Raw genomic sequence first — 17,146 nt, 5'->3', positions numbered from 1 at the left:
TATCATTTACCTGCTGATGTGTTTGAACTTGTCTGCAGCCCCAGCAAAGAGAGGAGGACACCAACCATGAGACTGAAAGGAGCACAAGCTGCAATCATCTGTCTTCTCACTTTGTCAGGTATTTTATATTTACATTTTCATATTTTACAGATAACTGACTTTTGATCAACTATAAGAAAATACACAGAAATATGGAACATTTGTAATTTAGTACTTTCTAAATATTTTAAGCTCCAGCTCTGTTTATGCAAAAGTTGCTGCCTCCCTTTTGTCACATTAAATAAATGGTAAATGGCCTGTATTTATATAGCGCTTTACTAGTCCCTAAGGACCCTAAAGCGCTTTACATATCCAGTCATCCACCCATTCACACACTGGTGATGGCAAGCCACAGCCACCCTGGGGCGCACTGACAGAGGCGAGGCTGCCGGACACTGGCGCCACCAGGCCCTCTGACCACAACCAGTAGGCAATGGGTGAAGTGTCTTGCCCAAGGCACAATGACCGAGACTGTCCAAGCCGGGGCTCGAACCGGCAACCTTCCGATTACAAGGCGAACTCCCAACTCTTGAGCCACGATCGCCACATTAGCAAGAAAACACACAGACACAACACAAAGAAACAAACTGAGTTAAACAATGAAGCTACACTAAAATCACACAAAGGTCCAAGTGTCATTTTAATGATGTTGATATAAAATAACACATGAACACAGTCTGTAAAACATTTTTTTAAATATTTTGAACCGTAAATTGTCTCGACCTCTCTTACAGCGAGCTTGTATCCTCAGTTACACAATCAGTACTTTAAATGTATTGAGTTTACAACTGTGAATGCAGTCACGCTGGGACTGCTTGGTCTTATTCTTCTTATTCTTATTATCACTCAGCTGTAACCTGCTTTTTGTTAGTTTCAGCATCAGTTTTTTTTCGAGAGCACTTTTCCTGTTTGACAATTCTTGCAGCAAGTGCATCATAAATAACTGCTCACATGCAGACAAAGGTTGACCAATGTTTTAAGAAACTTTCCCATCAGCTGTAAAGTTCCACACATCAGTTTCTGCTTTTCTCATTTATTTCGGTCACATCTCTTTTCTCACAAAAACCTTTCTCTTCAGTTCAGCCTCCTCGTGGCTCACAGGTGAAATTCCTTCGCTGCACCTTCAGAGTGTGTGTCCTCCTGCCTCAGCTCACATACAGGTTAACTGTAGAGAGCGTGGACACACCTTTAAAAGCAGAAGAATTCATTGTTTTGTTTCTGATGTGTTTCAGCAGTTCAGGGTGAGGATGGTTGGTCAGTGACTTACACCTCTACTCACATTTGTGCCTTAAAAGGATCAACAGTGGACATACGCTGCACCTACACGTACCCATCCAGAGTAAATGGGAACGTGACTGTAGTTGAAAAAGCTGTGTGGTTTACTAAAATGAAAGGTGATGAACATGTGGATGTGAGGACAGAGGCAGAGTTTGCAGGTCGTGTTCATTATCACTGTAATAACAAAGACTGCACTCTGAGAATCACAGACCTGAGAGAGAGCGACTCAGCTGAGTACAAGTTCAGATTTGTGACAAACCAACCAGGAGTGAAATATACTGGATCACCTGGAGTCACTCTGTCTGTCACAGGTATGATTTTTATATTTAAATGTATAACATGTTTTCAAAATAAAATGTTTTGGTGGAACTTTGAGACACTACAAGCTATGAATGTTGTGTATATTTTATATTTTGCTGTGTATAATTTTTAGTTCTCCAGGCACAAGTGATAAAAACTTGGCCAATCTTGTATCCTATATGGAAAAAGGTGACGTGTCAGAGCAGTTGTCGTCTACCTGATCCTCATTCATATGTCTGGTACCAGAACGAAGTGAATATTGACAGAAAGGAGTCTTCTTTTGAAAAATACTTTGATCATACAGACAGCATTTCCTGTGCTGTAAAAGGATACGAGAAGCTTCCCTCTCCTTCAGTGTGTGAGTTTACTTCAGTCTTACACTGACAAAACATATCATTCATTTCTGTTTCTAATAAAAAAGATGTTGCTGCATCTTCATGTTTATTTTATATCTCAGTAAAGCCAATAAATCAACAATAAGTCCTGACAGCCTCCTGCTCTGTGGTGCTGCAGTCAAATCTTCCTCTAACAAATCTGTTTCATATATTTTAGGTGTTGATGATCAAACCTGTAACAGAGTGACTTACACCAGCAGAAGCATCTGTGCCCTCAAAGGTTCATCAGTGGACATTTCTTGCATCTACAGTCATACACATCCTGCTGTGTCCAAATTCTGGTTCAGTCCTGAACGTAGTCATCAGTGGCAGCATCGCTCACTCCCCGAGGACCTCAGAACAGACTCCCACTATGCAGGTCGTGTTGAGGTCATTGAAACAGGGAGAGGACGCTCTAATCTGAGAATCAGAGACCTGACAGAGAGGGATTCAGCCAAGTATCACTTTAAATTCAAAACACAAAGCTTTGAACTGAAGAGTAGTTTACCTGGAACAACTCTGACTGTCACAGGTACTGAAGAACACACACTGTTAGCAGGTTTTTGTTTTTGTGATCTCAGATATCAAATGTAGACTTACATATCCACACATAAAGCCTCTCTCTACATGATGTCACTGCTGTGCTGTCATATTCAGCTCTGCAGGTGAAGGTGAGCAGAATAATATCAGTCCAGCAGACTCAGACTGAGGCAGAGCTCAAGTGTCAAAGCAGCTGCAGTCCAGCTGGTCGTCTTTCGTACGTCTGGTTCAAGAACGGACAGAAAAACACGACACAGCAAACTTCTGCTTATACAGACTACTTTAATCCTGGAGACAACATCTCCTGTGCTTTCTCTGGATACGAGGATTACTGCTCTCCATCAGTGTGTGAGTTTAATTCACGGTGTCACCAACAACATATCACAGCTCCAAGCCAGCTACAGTTTATCATGCTGTAATGTTACATGAGTTTAAACGCCAACTTTAATAAAGAAATCTTTTATCTGCAGATCCGTCAAAGCTTCCCTCTGTGTCAGTGAGTCCCTCTGGTGAGATAGTGGAGGGCAGTTCAGTCACTCTGACCTGTCGTACACATGCTAATCCAGCAGCTAAGAACACTTTGTACAAAGGCAACCAAATCTTGCCTCTAACACCAGAAGGTATTTATAATTTCACCTCCATCAGCTCTGAGGACAGAGGAATCTACGACTGCAAGACTGAGGATCAGCTCTCTGTGTCTTTATTCATAGATGTCCAGTGTAAGTAAACATCAGCAGATCAGTGATCAGCTGGGAGTTGTGTTCAATTTATTTCCATCATATGAACAATACACAGAAGTTCATTGAGCAAAGAATACAAAAGGCTATACAAATAACGCAACTACATTTCAATATCGCTTCACCTGTTCTGATTCAGCTAAATATCAAAAATGAGTTGGAAGAAGTTCACACTTCTTTAATGCCCCTTTCACCATAAGTTATCGATCAATATTTGAGCTTCCTTACTGATAAAATCTGCACAAATAATATTGAACGTATTTCTAATATAATATATACAGCACACATAGCACAAATTATGATAATAGTTAATATCATAGTATTATAAGAATTCTTATTTTCATATGAATTATGATCATATCACATCATATGATCATTATATCAGTGATTAACAGTTTCCTGTCATGTTTTTATTCTTGATGGAAATTTTCTCACACTGAATATTAAAATGTTGCTGTAAAAATTTCACAATAATTTTTCTCGGTTTCCTCCAGATGCTCCAAAGATTCCCTCTGTGTCAGTCAGTCCCTCTGGTCAGTTAGTGGAGGGCAGTTCAGTGACTCTGACCTGCAGCAGTGATGCTAACCCAGCAGCTAACTACACCTGGTACAAGGAGGATGATAACTCAGCAAAAGCATCTGGACAGAACTTCATCATCACTGACTTCAGACCTGAACACAGTGGGAGTTATTACTGTGAAGCCCAGAACACAAGAGGACGTCGCAGCTCCACCTCCCATCATCTCACTGTTGTGACAGGTGCTCTTTCTACATTTACAAGTCTGTTTACCGCAACAATTTTCACTGATGCATTACTAAAACAACAGTTACAAAGAAAATAAGATTCCTCTCCAGGTTTTCAAAAACAAAGTGTATGCTCTCTCTCAATCCCATCAAATTTCTTTCTCCATTTTTAGGGAAATCAATAATAATACAGAATATTATCAGATTAACTTTGGTGGTCCTGATGCTGATTCCTCTGCTTCTTGTGATTTTGTGGATGAGGTAAAATAAAACATCGCTCTGTTGCAGAAGTGGTCTTTGACTTTCTAATTTAATAGTTTTACATTTAAAATGTGATTATTTATTATTAGCAAGAAGAAACCTTGGAGCTCTACAGCTGAATCAAATGAACGTATGGAGACAATGGAGGTGAGAGTGAGATAGAGACAGTGTCAGAATTGAATTGATGTTGTTGAAACATCTTGTCTAATCTCTTACTCTGTTTAATATACTATCATTATCCATGCTATTGTAAATATTTTAGTAGTTTATTACAAATTGATTTTTAGTAGAAAAGTTAATTTCTGTAAAAACATTTGACCACATTTTAAAAAGAAATCTGATTGTATCCATGACAATCTGTTTTGAGTTTGTTGGATGGAAACATCAGGCCAACCTCCAAGCAAAAGTTCACCATCTAATTTTTGAGAAGATCTAATCAGAAACTCTGTTACTTTGTACAGATGCAGTCAAATCATAAACAGGACTCAGCTGATGGAAACAGAAAGTAAAAAAACAGCACAGTGGAGAGTGATGCTGATGCATACAGATTTATATTTTTACTTTTAGCTCCAGTTATATAAAGTTTATTTGTCATTAGACGTTAGACTAGAATTACAGCTTATTTTTGGTCTTCTGTTACCTGTTCAGATTATGTGTAGTACAGAAGTTCTTATCCGAGGTGTATTTTTAGATTCATTTGTTTGTAAAAGTTAAAGATGCAGTAAAAACTGCTTTCCCAACAAAAAGATGCTGATCTAGAAGAAAATATTTTACAGCACTTGCGGCTTGTTTTTTGTTAACAAAAGAGAAAAACCTGCAGCTACAACAGCTCTGTATATTGAAGATCACTTCCCTGTGAATGCTACAGAGGTCATCATTATGCAACAAGTTTTGTTTTTCGAGTTGAAATAAACTCTTTATTTTTTCAAAATAGACGTTTCATGTACTTCTCTTTCAGAGGTTGATGCTTGTCATTGCAACACATTATTACAAAGGTAGAACACACCATAAAGCAAAAATAACTGCTTCATGAATTCAGACATCGCTGGATTTGATATGAAAAAAAAAATGCCAAGATTATAAACTCTGCCAGTTATCAGCAGCTGGATAGATTTACAAGCACAATCCCAAGACCTGACACAGCATGCTATATGTGACCTACATTAAAGCAGTCATTGGATGCATATGCAAAGATAAAAATAATGATGAGCTTGACCTCATAATGATCTTTACCAGCACCAAACAATTTAGCTAGAGTCTACCTTTATGTAGTACACTGTGACAAGGAGCCGACACACTCACAAGCAGTGATTCAGGACAAGAATCCATTTATTCACCTTCACGTACTCTATTAGAACAATTAATCTAAATTCAGACAAAAAACATAAAATCTGAGTAGGAAGAAAATAAAAATCAGTGATGTGATGACAGTGGGTGCAAACATACAAGTACTACAGGCGAAGGTTGACAAGCTCGTGATTAATTTCATTTGTGAAGGTCATTTTCTGTGGTTGAACAACCTTCTTTTAGATAACTTTCATTGACACTGAATCCACAATGAAAAGTCATTTGCAGGCATACTCGACCATAATAGAGGAGGCTGCCAATAAGAAGAAAAAAACTTTGATGTTGCACCTCAGTAAAGTCAGCCATGTTGCCACCATTACAGATTGTTGGACAGCACACCAGCAAAGTTTCATAGGGGTCACAGCTCTTTGGATAGATGAGGAAACCTTGGAGAGCTGATCTACTGCCCATTCAATTCAATTCAATTTTATTTATATAGCACCAAATCACAACAATAGTTGCCTCAAGGCGCTTTATATTGTACAGATCGTACAATAATAGATACAGAGAAAAACCCAACAATCATATGACCCCCTATGAGCAAGCACTTTGGCGACAGTGGAAAGGAAAAATTCCCTTTTAACAGGAAGAAACCTCCGGCAGAACCAGGCTCAGGGAGGGGCTAATAAACTAATAACTGAGGTAGCTTCAGCCATTGTTTTCCATTTGTCTTTTACTCCATAGTTTAGAAACAAAAAACTTTTCACTATGAATTCTTCACAGTCATTCCTGATAGCATCCTCCCCCTTCTCTTGCATGAGCCGTGTGATTCTTTCCAGATCTATGTATGTTGAGTTCCACTGAGTTTGATTGGGCCGGATAAGTTGGAAAATTCATTTACTTTCCACAATTTCTGCCATGTAGGACCGACCCGACTTATTCCAGGTGATAGCCATTTGTATGCATCATGCATCTCTTGCAGCATCTGTTGTGGCAACTAAATTTAATAGGTGGCATGCACACGTTTGATGTGGAAGAATCTGATACTCAAGACTGGCATCTTGCTCCAGGATGATGAATGTCTGGGTAGTCCCCTTTGGTCTCTTCAGAAGTCTTGATCCGACTCTGATGCTGCTTTCTCAGGCCGACGTTGTTCACCAAACACAAGGAATGCTTTTATAAAGTTTGAGCCACTGTCTGGTGTAGTTCTTACGACTTCCCACCTTATTCTGTATTGACAATGAATGTCATCAAGGGCATCAGCTAGGACATCAAAGGTGTGGGACCCTTTCAACCCCTGGCAAGCAAGGCCAGCTGTCAGTATTTTTATTTTTTTGCACTGTTTTGTAGAGACATGATAATTCCTTCAAGGCGAGTTAAAATGTATCCTAACAATAAACCTTGGGTGACTAAATCTGTGAAGTCCAGCATACAGAAAAGGAATCATATCTTTAAACATGGTACACCTTCTGACCTCCAGATAGCCAGTAAGGAGCTGAAAATTGAAAGTCTGACGGAAATATAAAGCAGACTTGGAGAGCAAAATGGCTGCAAATAAGCTGGTTCATGTCCAGTCTTAGAAAAACAGCAAGCCTTTGGGACCCAAAGAATAGCAGCAGTGTCACTCTGCATGGCTTCCATTCAGACTCTGAGTTAACTGATGCTAACTCAGAGTCTGGCCTTCCACTCCATAATAAATAAGTCTTAAGGACCCGATAACATACATTTATAGTCATTTACTTAAACCTTGCACTCAAAAAAGGTAAGTTTATGTAGCACTAAATCACAGCAGCTGCCTGAAGATATTGTTAAGCAAAGACACTACAATAAAATAACTTATACACACAAAATCATTTCTCTTAGACTTCAGTTAAAGCTCACATTGTGAAATATGTTGAATGTTATAAATATCTTAGAACAGTGTTGATTCAAAGCTTTATTATGATGTATTTAAGCTGTGTGCAAAAAGGGGCACCAGCAATATTCATGTTTGTTTCTCATTTTCACAGCGATTAAACCATGATGATTCTCCTTTGTCATGCATTTGTTGAATCTGTTTTTCTTTTTCTTTAGTGTTGTGTTTTGGATATCTGTAAGCAACAGAAACTTAGTCAAACTGTTAAGTGGCCCAATTGGCTAAATGGTGAATCACCAGCTGAACCAAACACCCATGCAAACAAGTCGGGTACAGCAATGGCAGGTTGATGTTTCTTGAAGATTCACATCCTTTGTAAAATAGCCAGCCATTATTTTTAGCCATTTATTCTTTTTTTTTTCTTTTCTTTCAGTGAGTCTTTGTTTTTCAGTATCTTGTACTATGGGCAATGTCGGAATTGATATTTTTTGTATTGTCATTTATTCTTAGAAATATATAATCATTTGTATGCCGATAAAGTATCTTATCCTTATTAGGTCTGATAAGAGTCTGTGTGCACTTGTGCACCATGAGATAAGCGGAAGCAGCCTTGACGTTATAATTTCCATTATAGCTGTAGAAACCAGACTGTCTTATTTGTTGTCTTAAATTGTAAGACTTCACACCTTTAAATGTCAAACTGCAAGTTCATGTTTTTATATTTTAGCAAGACGCGTACTTCTGCTTTTCTTCATACCTCATACACACAGTTTAAGTTAATTGAAAGGTCGTATGTGGCCCTGCGAGAGACTGGCGACCTGTCCAGGGTGTACCCCGCCTCTCGCCCTATGACAGCTGGGATAGGCTCCAGCGCCCTCCACGTCCCTGAAAAGGATAAGCGGAAGCAAATGGATGGATGGTTGGATGGAAACGTCGTATGTCTATGTATGGTATAGCTGGAAACATACACACACACACACATACAGAATATAGACACTGATGTTGCTTAAGAATGTCACACAATGTTCCCTCTAAGCTGCACAGATTCTAACCTGAATTGAAATTAAAGTAAATATGTGCCACCGGTGTTTTAGCTAGCAAAGCAGCTGACGTGGACTGAAGCCACGTTAATGACAACGTGTACAACCACTGGAGATGTGAGCAGGACAGACGGAACAATTGACGGAAAACTTGTGGACTTTACACCAGTTTTTAAATTGTGTTGATAGGCCACGAAAAACCAGAGTTGTGATAAAAAAATATGCAATGTTTGGTTTTCCTGGATACTACCGTTGTTCATATTTACTGTGGGAAGAAATGCTGAAAACTGTGATTTTTAAGGAAAACGCTCGAATGCACTGTCCACCTGTGAGCAAAGACAAAACCAATACACCCCCTACCCTTTCCCATTGCTCGAAAAATGTACCATGTCAACCAATCAAAACATGGCATTTAGTTGTTAAGATACGGTGCTTTGAGATGTGAGACATTTGCAACGTTTAGCGCAAATGTTGTGTAGTTAGTGTGTAGTGTAGTCAATAGTTTTGTTGTGTGTGTCAGAACAATGAGGCAACTGCTGAATGTTGCAGGTGTTACAGGAGTGATACATCTGCTGTTGTCAGGACTGTAGGTATCAGGCTGTTGTTCTCCTTTATCTCATAGTGGACAGAAATTATTTTTTGGAGTGACACAAATAATTTGTGTGGCATCAAATTTGATGCAGAACAGCTGATTGTTCTGTAAATAGTTTAAAATGTTTGTTTAAAAAATGCCTTGGCTGCATTTTTAGATAAACAGCTGCAAAAAAAATTGTTGTTTGCAAAACTCAGTTACTTTTTTGAAGAAGTAACTATATAATTAATTGCCAAACATTGGTCTTTATTTACTGTATTTTGCAGACAGGGAGTTACAGAACTCTCTCCCAGACCACAGACTCATAATCAGTGTTGGGTAAGTCACTTTAAATTAGTAATTTAGTTACATTACTAGTTACTTCCATCAAAAGTAACTCAGTTACTTCAAGTTACTCGTTACTTTCAAAGTAACTAGTTATAGGGAAAGTAACTTTGGTTTTACTCAGACTTCTCTTGTTAATGTGTTGCTTCCGTAACTGGATACCCAGCAACTTTGCCAGTCTTCTAGCTTGCTTACTTGCCACAAGTGCACTGTGCCACCTACCAATAGAAAGGAAAAGATAATGTGCATATTTCCACGAGAGAAATCCCACGCCTGGACCGTCATTGACCGCCGCCATAATTCCAGCCTACGTCACTGGGACAAAATATCGGCATTTTGACTAGAGACCGGCCCACCATTATAGGAAAAATCATAAAGCCTTTGAATGAAAACAAACACTGTTGTGACAGTGATGTTCACTGTCTTGATGGTGTATATGTATCAATCTATCAATCGTTTGTTGTAAGTCTCAGATAATTATTTATTAAAAGTGAGACATTTTAAATGAGAATAAGAAAGTATTTCTTTGTGCCCCCCTTTCCCTGTTAATGCCCTACCTGCCCCCCTGGTAACACTTTGCTAGACCCGCCCCTGCACAGTAACCAGCTGTCAGCTACTTAGAAAAGGATCCTGGTGTTATTTATCTCTCAGAAACAGTTCATAACTTCCCTTCAACTCATTCATGTCACCTAAAATGTAAACCTGTTTCTTCATCACAGCTCTGATGATTCAGTAAGGACGTCTCCTGGTTTCATCTTCATGTTTCCCTCTCACCAGATATCCAAACCGATATCATGACCAGCAGCTTTTACAGCTGTGGCTCCAGCAAACATCAGCTGTACTAGAAATTAATATTAAATAAATTCTAACAACAGCTGATCAAACGTGCTGCTGTTGCTTAATGCGACATCTGCTGGTTTCCTCTTTCTGGCGCGAAGTGGGCGATAAACAAACAAGAGAGAAAAGCCGATCAGCTGATCATTGATCAGTTTCATGATTGAAGTAAAAACAGGAGAGGGAGGGAGAGAGAATGAGAGAAGAAGAGGCAGCTGACAGCTTAAAGGCGCAGAATAACTCCAGCTTTGTGTCTTTTTTATTCTATCTGAAGTCCGGGACAAAGTGCGTTCCTTTTCACCTCATTACAAAACGCATAATGTTTTCTCTGAATACGAGAGGATTCTGTTTTTTAGGGGATGGTTGGAAACTCTAATAATTAACCTTAGGAACAAAATAAAGTTCAAGCTCAGTAACATCATAGCACCCACCCAGCTGTATAGAAACCCTGTCATGCTAGCTAGTACGCAGTACGAAAAAGTCAGAATAACGAAAATAAACTGCACCTAAACTTGGTTTATATCTGACCCAGATAGACTGCAGGTCATAACTTCTTACCTGAAGTTCAGTTCACCTGACACTCGGACGGGCGGCCGCCTCGGGTCTCTCCTCTTGCCTCCCCTTTCTCTCATCCACCTGTTGGCCTCCACCACTTGCTAATGTTACTGAATCTGTGGAAGCGCCGCAATAGCCACCACACGAAGTAACGAATAACGATCTAAATCCCAGTAACGAGTAACGCGTTTCTGATTTTGGCATAATAACTAGTTACCATGCTCGTTACCACAATAATAACGTAGCTACTGTAACGCGTTACTTAATAACGCGTTAGTCCCAACACTGCTCATTTGTTTTCAAAGTTGGAGTTCAAGTTATTTTTACTTCCAAGAGTGTTAACATACTACACAGGTCATAAACAAGATTTTTTTTTTTAATTTTCATTGTAAGTGGGCTAAAGCAGTTAATTAAAAGTAGTCTAACATAAATGTAAATACTGTAATTTAACTTGTAACTTGGATGGATTCGATGCTGGCGTGACCACAGTGCACATGTCTGCTGTTGCTCACAGTGGTCCAAGAGATCGCTCAGGAAGTTTGTGCAGTCGCTCAGACACATAAAAAATTAGAGGGAATATTGGTCACATGTATTTGTAATGGCATATTCATGAATGATTGCATGCTGACAATAAAAAGTGCTGTAGCAAAGGAATCAGTTGAAGTTGGCTAAGGACAGGTGAAGGCCTGGGCTGGCTTCCCTTGCGAGCCACAAAGACAAAAAACTCTGTCTTATCTTGTTTTGTCGTGCAGTTTGTTGGTCTTGTGTTCCACTGGCCTAGATAAACCCTACAGGCAATAGTTGTCTTACGTGGCTGTATTGATATATATATATATATATATATATATATATATATATATATATATATATATACATATATATATATATTATACATATATATATATATTAGGGGTGCAACGATACACAAAATTCACGGTTCGGTTCGATACTTTAGTGTCACGGTTCGATATTTTTTTGATACAAAAAAATGTTCATGCCTTTTGTCATTTATTGAAATTATAAATATATATTTTAACTCAAAAGTACAGTTTTTAAATTTAATGTCGCTGAAACAACAAAATAATAAAAATAAATAAATCTATCTGATCGAGAAATCACTCATTTTTGGAAAAGAGAGTTTATTACAGAGAAATGTCTCTTTCCAAAATAAAAGCTATACTATACACTTCTTCTGGGCTATATTCTCAGCAGCATATTAAACATATCAGGTCCCCATAAGGAGAATCATGTGCTAACGGCTGTCTAAATGACTCGGGTAAAGTTTGTAGCATGCGTGCTTGTTGTTTTTGTCTGCTTCCACTTGTCTTTGCACTAGGATGATGTCGGAGTAAATGTGCAGTCATATTCGTTGTGTTCCCACTAGTGCTGTCAGCGTTAATCTTGTTAAAATGACATTAACACCACAACACGGCAAATCTCCGTTAACGAGTTACCGCGGATCGCCCCGTGCGTGGGGCTGGACGGCATCAACACGTTAACACGTTAACAAGCTAACTGCGCTAACACACTAGTTCCCACCAATGTAATTGAGCATTGCGTGGCACATCCAACATACTGTTTTACTTTAGTCCATGACGCGCTTACCTTCAGGGTCATACCTCACATGAAAACCAAAATAGTTCCAAACACCAGATCTGAATGAGGGTGGGGGAGGTTCAATTTTGGGTAGCGTTCAGTGGAGTGCAGCCTAGGCGGAGTAGTCGAACGCAGATCCAGTGAGCGCTCAACACAGACAGCATCGTCAAAAGAAAAGTTGATAAAATAAAAATAATAAATTGTATTGTTCGATACAATGCATGCCGAACCTAAAGCACTGCATCGAACCTAAATGTCACGTGTACCCTATAGGGTTTTATTATTTTCACATATGTGTAATAATAGTGTGTGAGAGGTGGTATATTTGTCTCGGCTGTGCGGACCACTTCAGTTTGTCTTTGGCTGTTTATTCTTGTAACTGGATGGATATGCAGAAGTAAAATGATGAAATTGCAGGACTTTTAGTTGTCAGAAAGAGGAAGGAAGCAGCAGGTTAAACTAAGAAGTTTGTGTCTCGAACACAGTGAGATTGCAAAGCAGAAATTCTGCACTCCGATAATCTTTTAGGCATTTACAGTAACTGTGCACACTAACTATAGTGGACAGCACCATCAGCTACACATCAGATCAATATGATGGACATCATTTCTTGTATATATCATTTACCTGCTGATGTGTTTGAACTTGTCTGCAGCCACAGCAAAGAGAGGAGGACACCAACCATGAGACTGAAAGGAGCACAAGCTGCAATCATCTGTCTTCTCACTTTGTCAGGTATTTTATATTTACATTTTCATATTTTACAGATAACAGACTTTTGATTAACTATAAGAAAATACACAGAAATATGGAACATTTGTAGTTTAGTACTTTCTAAATATTTTAAGCTCCAGCTCTGTTTATGCAAAAGTTGAAGAGAAAAAAGTTTCTGTTAAACTTTCCTCTGCCTCCATTTTGTCACATTAGCAAGAAAACACACAGACACAACACAAAGAAACAAACTGAGTTAAACAATGAAGCTACACTAAAATCACACAAAGGTCCAAGTGTCATTTTAATGATGTTGATATAAAATAACACCTGAACACAGTCTGTAAAACATTTTTTTTTAATATTTTGAACCGTAAATTGTCTCGACCTCTCTCACAGAGAGCTTGTATCCTCAGTTACACAATCAGTACTTTAAATGTATTGAGTTTACAACTGTGAATGCAGTCACGCTGGGACTGCTTGGTCTTATTCTTATTATTCTTATTATCACTCAGCTGTAACCTGCTTTTAGTTCGTTTCAGCATCAGTTTTTTTTCGAGAGCACTTTTCCTGTTTGACAATTCTTCCCGCAAGTGCATCATAAATAACTGCTCACATGCAGACAAAGGTTGACCAATGTTTTAAGAAACTTTCCCATCAGCTGTAAAGTTCCACACATCAGTTTCTGCTTTTCTCATTTATTTCGGTCACATCTCTTTTCTCACAAAAACCTTTCTCTTCAGTTCAGCCTCCTCGTGGCTCACAGGTGAAATTCCTTCGCTGCACCTTCAGAGTGTGTGTCCTCCTGCCTCAGCTCACATACAGGTTAACTGTAGAGAGCGTGGACACACCTTTAAAAGCAGAAGAATTCATTGTTTTGTTTCTGATGTGTTTCAGCAGTTCAGGGTGAGGATGGTTGGTCAGTGACTTACACCTCTACTCACATTTGTGCCTTAAAAGGATCAACAGTGGACATACGCTGCACCTACACGTACCCATCCAGAGTAAATGGGAACGTGACTGTAGTTGAAAAAGCTGTGTGGTTTACTAAAATGAAAGGTGATGAACATGTGGATGTGAGGACAGAGGCAGAGTTTGCAGGTCGTGTTCATTATCACTGTAATAACAAAGACTGCACTCTGAGAATCACAGACCTGAGAGAGAGCGACTCAGCTGAGTACAAGTTCAGATTTGTGACAAACCAACCAGGAGTGAAATATACTGGATCACCTGGAGTCACTCTGTCTGTCACAGGTATGATTTTTATATTTAAATGTATAACATGTTTTCAAAATAAAATGTTTTGGTGGAACTTTGAGACACTACAAGCTATAAATGTTGTGTATATTTTATATTTTGCTGTGTATAATTTTTAGTTCTCCAGGCACAAGTGATAAAAACTTGGCCAATCTTGTATCCTACTTGGAAAAAGGTGACGTGTCAGAGCAGTTGTCGTCTACCTGATCCTCATTCATATGTCTGGTACCAGAACGAATTGAAAATTGACAGAAGGGAGTCTTCTTTTGAAAAATCCTTTGATCATACAGACAGCATTTCCTGTGCTGTAAAAGGATACGAGAAGCTTCCCTCTCCTTCAGTGTGTGAGTTTACTTCAGTCTTACACTGACAAAACATATCATTCATTTCTGTTTCTAATAAAAAAGATGTTGCTGCATCTTCATGTTTATTTTATATCTCAGTAAAGCCAATAAATCAACAATAAGTCCCAACAGCCTCCTGCTCTGTGGTGCTGCAGTCAAATCTTCCTCTAACAAATCTGTTTCATATATTTTAGGTGTTGGTGATCAAACCTGTAACAGAGTGACTTACACCAGCAGAAGCATCTGTGCCCTCAAAGGTTCATCAGTGGACATTTCTTGCATCTACAGTCATACACATCCTGCTGTGTCCAAATTCTGGTTCAGTCCTGAACGTAGTCATCAGTGGCAGCATCGCTCACACCCCGAGGACCTCAGAACAGACTCCCACTATGCAGGTCGTGTTGAGGTCATTGAAACAGGGAAAGGACGCTCTAATCTGAGAATCAGAGACCTGACAGAGAGGGATTCAGCCGAGTATCACTTTAAATTCAAAACACAAAGCTTTGAACTGAAGAGTAGTTTACCTGGAACAACTCTGACTGTCACAGGTACTGAAGAACACACACTGTTAGCAGGTTTTTGTTTTTGTGATCTCAGATATCAAATGTAGACTTACATATCCACACATAAAGCCTCTCTCTACATGATGTCACTGCTGTGCTGTCATATTCAGCTCTGCAGGTGAAGGTGAGCAGAATAATATCAGTCCAGCAGACTCAGACTGAGGCAGAGCTCAAGTGTCAAAGCAGCTGCAGTCCAGCTGGTCGTCTTTCTTACGTCTGGTTCAAGAACGGACAGAAAAACACGACACAGCAAACCTCTGCTTATACAGACTACTTTAATCCTGGAGACAACATCTCCTGTGCTTTCTCTGGATACGAGGATTACTGCTCTCCATCAGTGTGTGAGTTTAATTCACGGTGTCACCAACAACATATCACAGCTCCAAACCAGCTACAGTTTATCATGCTGTAATGTTACATGAGTTTAAACGCCAACTTTAATAAAGAAATCTTTTATCTGCAGATCCGTCAAAGCTTCCCTCTGTGTCAGTGAGTCCCTCTGGTGAGATAGTGGAGGGCAGTTCAGTCACTCTGACCTGTCGTACACATGCTAATCCAGCAGCTAAGAACACTTTGTACAAAGGCAACCAAATCTTGCCTCTAACACCAGAAGGTATTTATAATTTCACCTCCATCAGCTCTGAGGACAGAGGAATCTACGACTGCAAGACTGAGGATCAGCTCTCTGTGTCTTTATTCATAGATGTCCAGTGTAAGTAAACATCAGCAGATCAGTGATCGGTTTGGATAACAGTTTCCTGTAATGTTTTCATTCTTGGTGGAAATTTTCTCACACTGAATGTAAATAATTTTTCTCGGTTTCCTCCAGATGCTCCAAAGATTCCCTCTGTGTCAGTCAGTCCCTCTGAGTTAGTGCAGGGCAGTTCAGTGACTCTGACCTGTAGCAGTGATGCTAACCCAGCAGCTAACTACACCTGGTACAAGGAGAATGATAACTCAGCAAAAGCATCTGGACAGAACTTCATCATCACTGACTTCAGACCTGAACACAGTGGGAGTTATTACTGTGAAGCCCAGAACACAAGAGGACGTCGCAGCTCCACCTCCCATCATCTCACTGTTGTGACAGGTAAGTTACTGATGCACCTGATGTTGAAACTGATAATATTATTGTTTGGTTTTCACCTCACAATAAAAACTACTGTGAGGGGACTGTTGTAATTTTTCACAAATGAAATTAAACTGAAAAAATAAAAAACATCCTGGAATCCTCGATTATCCAGTTTTGGTTTTAGTTCACAGCATTAAGTCCTGATATTCTAACATTTTTAGAGAAAATTGTATTATTTAATGATCAATCACTGATTAACCCATCAAGTTCAATGTTTTTGTTTCACTTACTTCCAGGCTCATGGGAACTTCCTGTAATGCTCTCAGTCTCTGTTACTGCTCTGGTCATCATACTCCTCTTTCTCCTGCTCTGGATTAGGTGGGATGTTTTAATAACTGATTTGGATTTTAAAGGTGTTTTTTGTTCAAGTCAATCTTAAGACAATAGTCAGAAATACATTTTCTGTCAAAAATATTCAACTTTGATATGTTAGTCTCATAACCTAGTTTTTGTCAGATTTGTGTGATTTCATGGCATCTTTAATATTGCATACTCTGTAAATATTACCACTGTGACAGTGTTGCAACTACTTGCACTTTATTCTAAATTCTGTCTACACCCACAGATAAGCTACAAAGCCCTTGTTTTACTTTATTATCTTCTGTGCTATGTTCTACGCTCAGAGTTAAGTTTACTCTTTATTTTAGTTAGTTGATTATTTAGTTGTGTGAAGGGAACCTGCAAAGTAAGAATTTCATTGCTCTGCATCACCATTTATGTTTTGCAGTGTATATGACAATAAACTTCTTGAATCTAGCAGTTTTTTTCTTTTTTTTGATGGGGG

At 39.0% G+C, this 17,146-nt stretch overlaps 2 protein-coding genes across 2 annotated transcripts in view; one reads left to right on the top strand and one right to left on the bottom strand.

Annotated features, from left to right (window-relative positions):
- Positions 1-17,146, bottom strand: part of LOC146522988 (type-2 ice-structuring protein-like) — an 88,443-nt gene that overhangs the window by 69,870 nt on the left and 1,427 nt on the right. The window lies entirely within an intron of this gene.
- On the top strand, positions 936-16,812 carry LOC146522989 (uncharacterized). Its single transcript, XM_085148067.1, has 16 exons — positions 936-1,628; positions 1,751-1,975; positions 2,170-2,523; positions 2,649-2,879; positions 3,002-3,250; positions 3,763-4,047; positions 4,185-4,272; positions 4,362-4,419; positions 12,916-13,090; positions 13,964-14,320; positions 14,443-14,667; positions 14,862-15,215; positions 15,341-15,571; positions 15,694-15,942; positions 16,060-16,320; positions 16,599-16,812. The coding sequence occupies exons 1-16, from the start codon at positions 1,427-1,429 to the stop codon at positions 16,739-16,741; spliced, it is 3,687 nt and encodes a 1,228-aa protein (XP_085004193.1). The 5' UTR covers positions 936-1,426; the 3' UTR covers positions 16,742-16,812.

Source organism: Neolamprologus multifasciatus, chromosome 3, assembly GCF_963576455.1.
Source record: "Neolamprologus multifasciatus chromosome 3, fNeoMul1.2, whole genome shotgun sequence".
NCBI classification, from domain to species: Eukaryota; Metazoa; Chordata; class Actinopteri; order Cichliformes; family Cichlidae; genus Neolamprologus; species Neolamprologus multifasciatus.
Note: the sequence above shows the minus strand (reverse complement) of the source record. Positions and strands in the feature narration are given on the sequence as shown.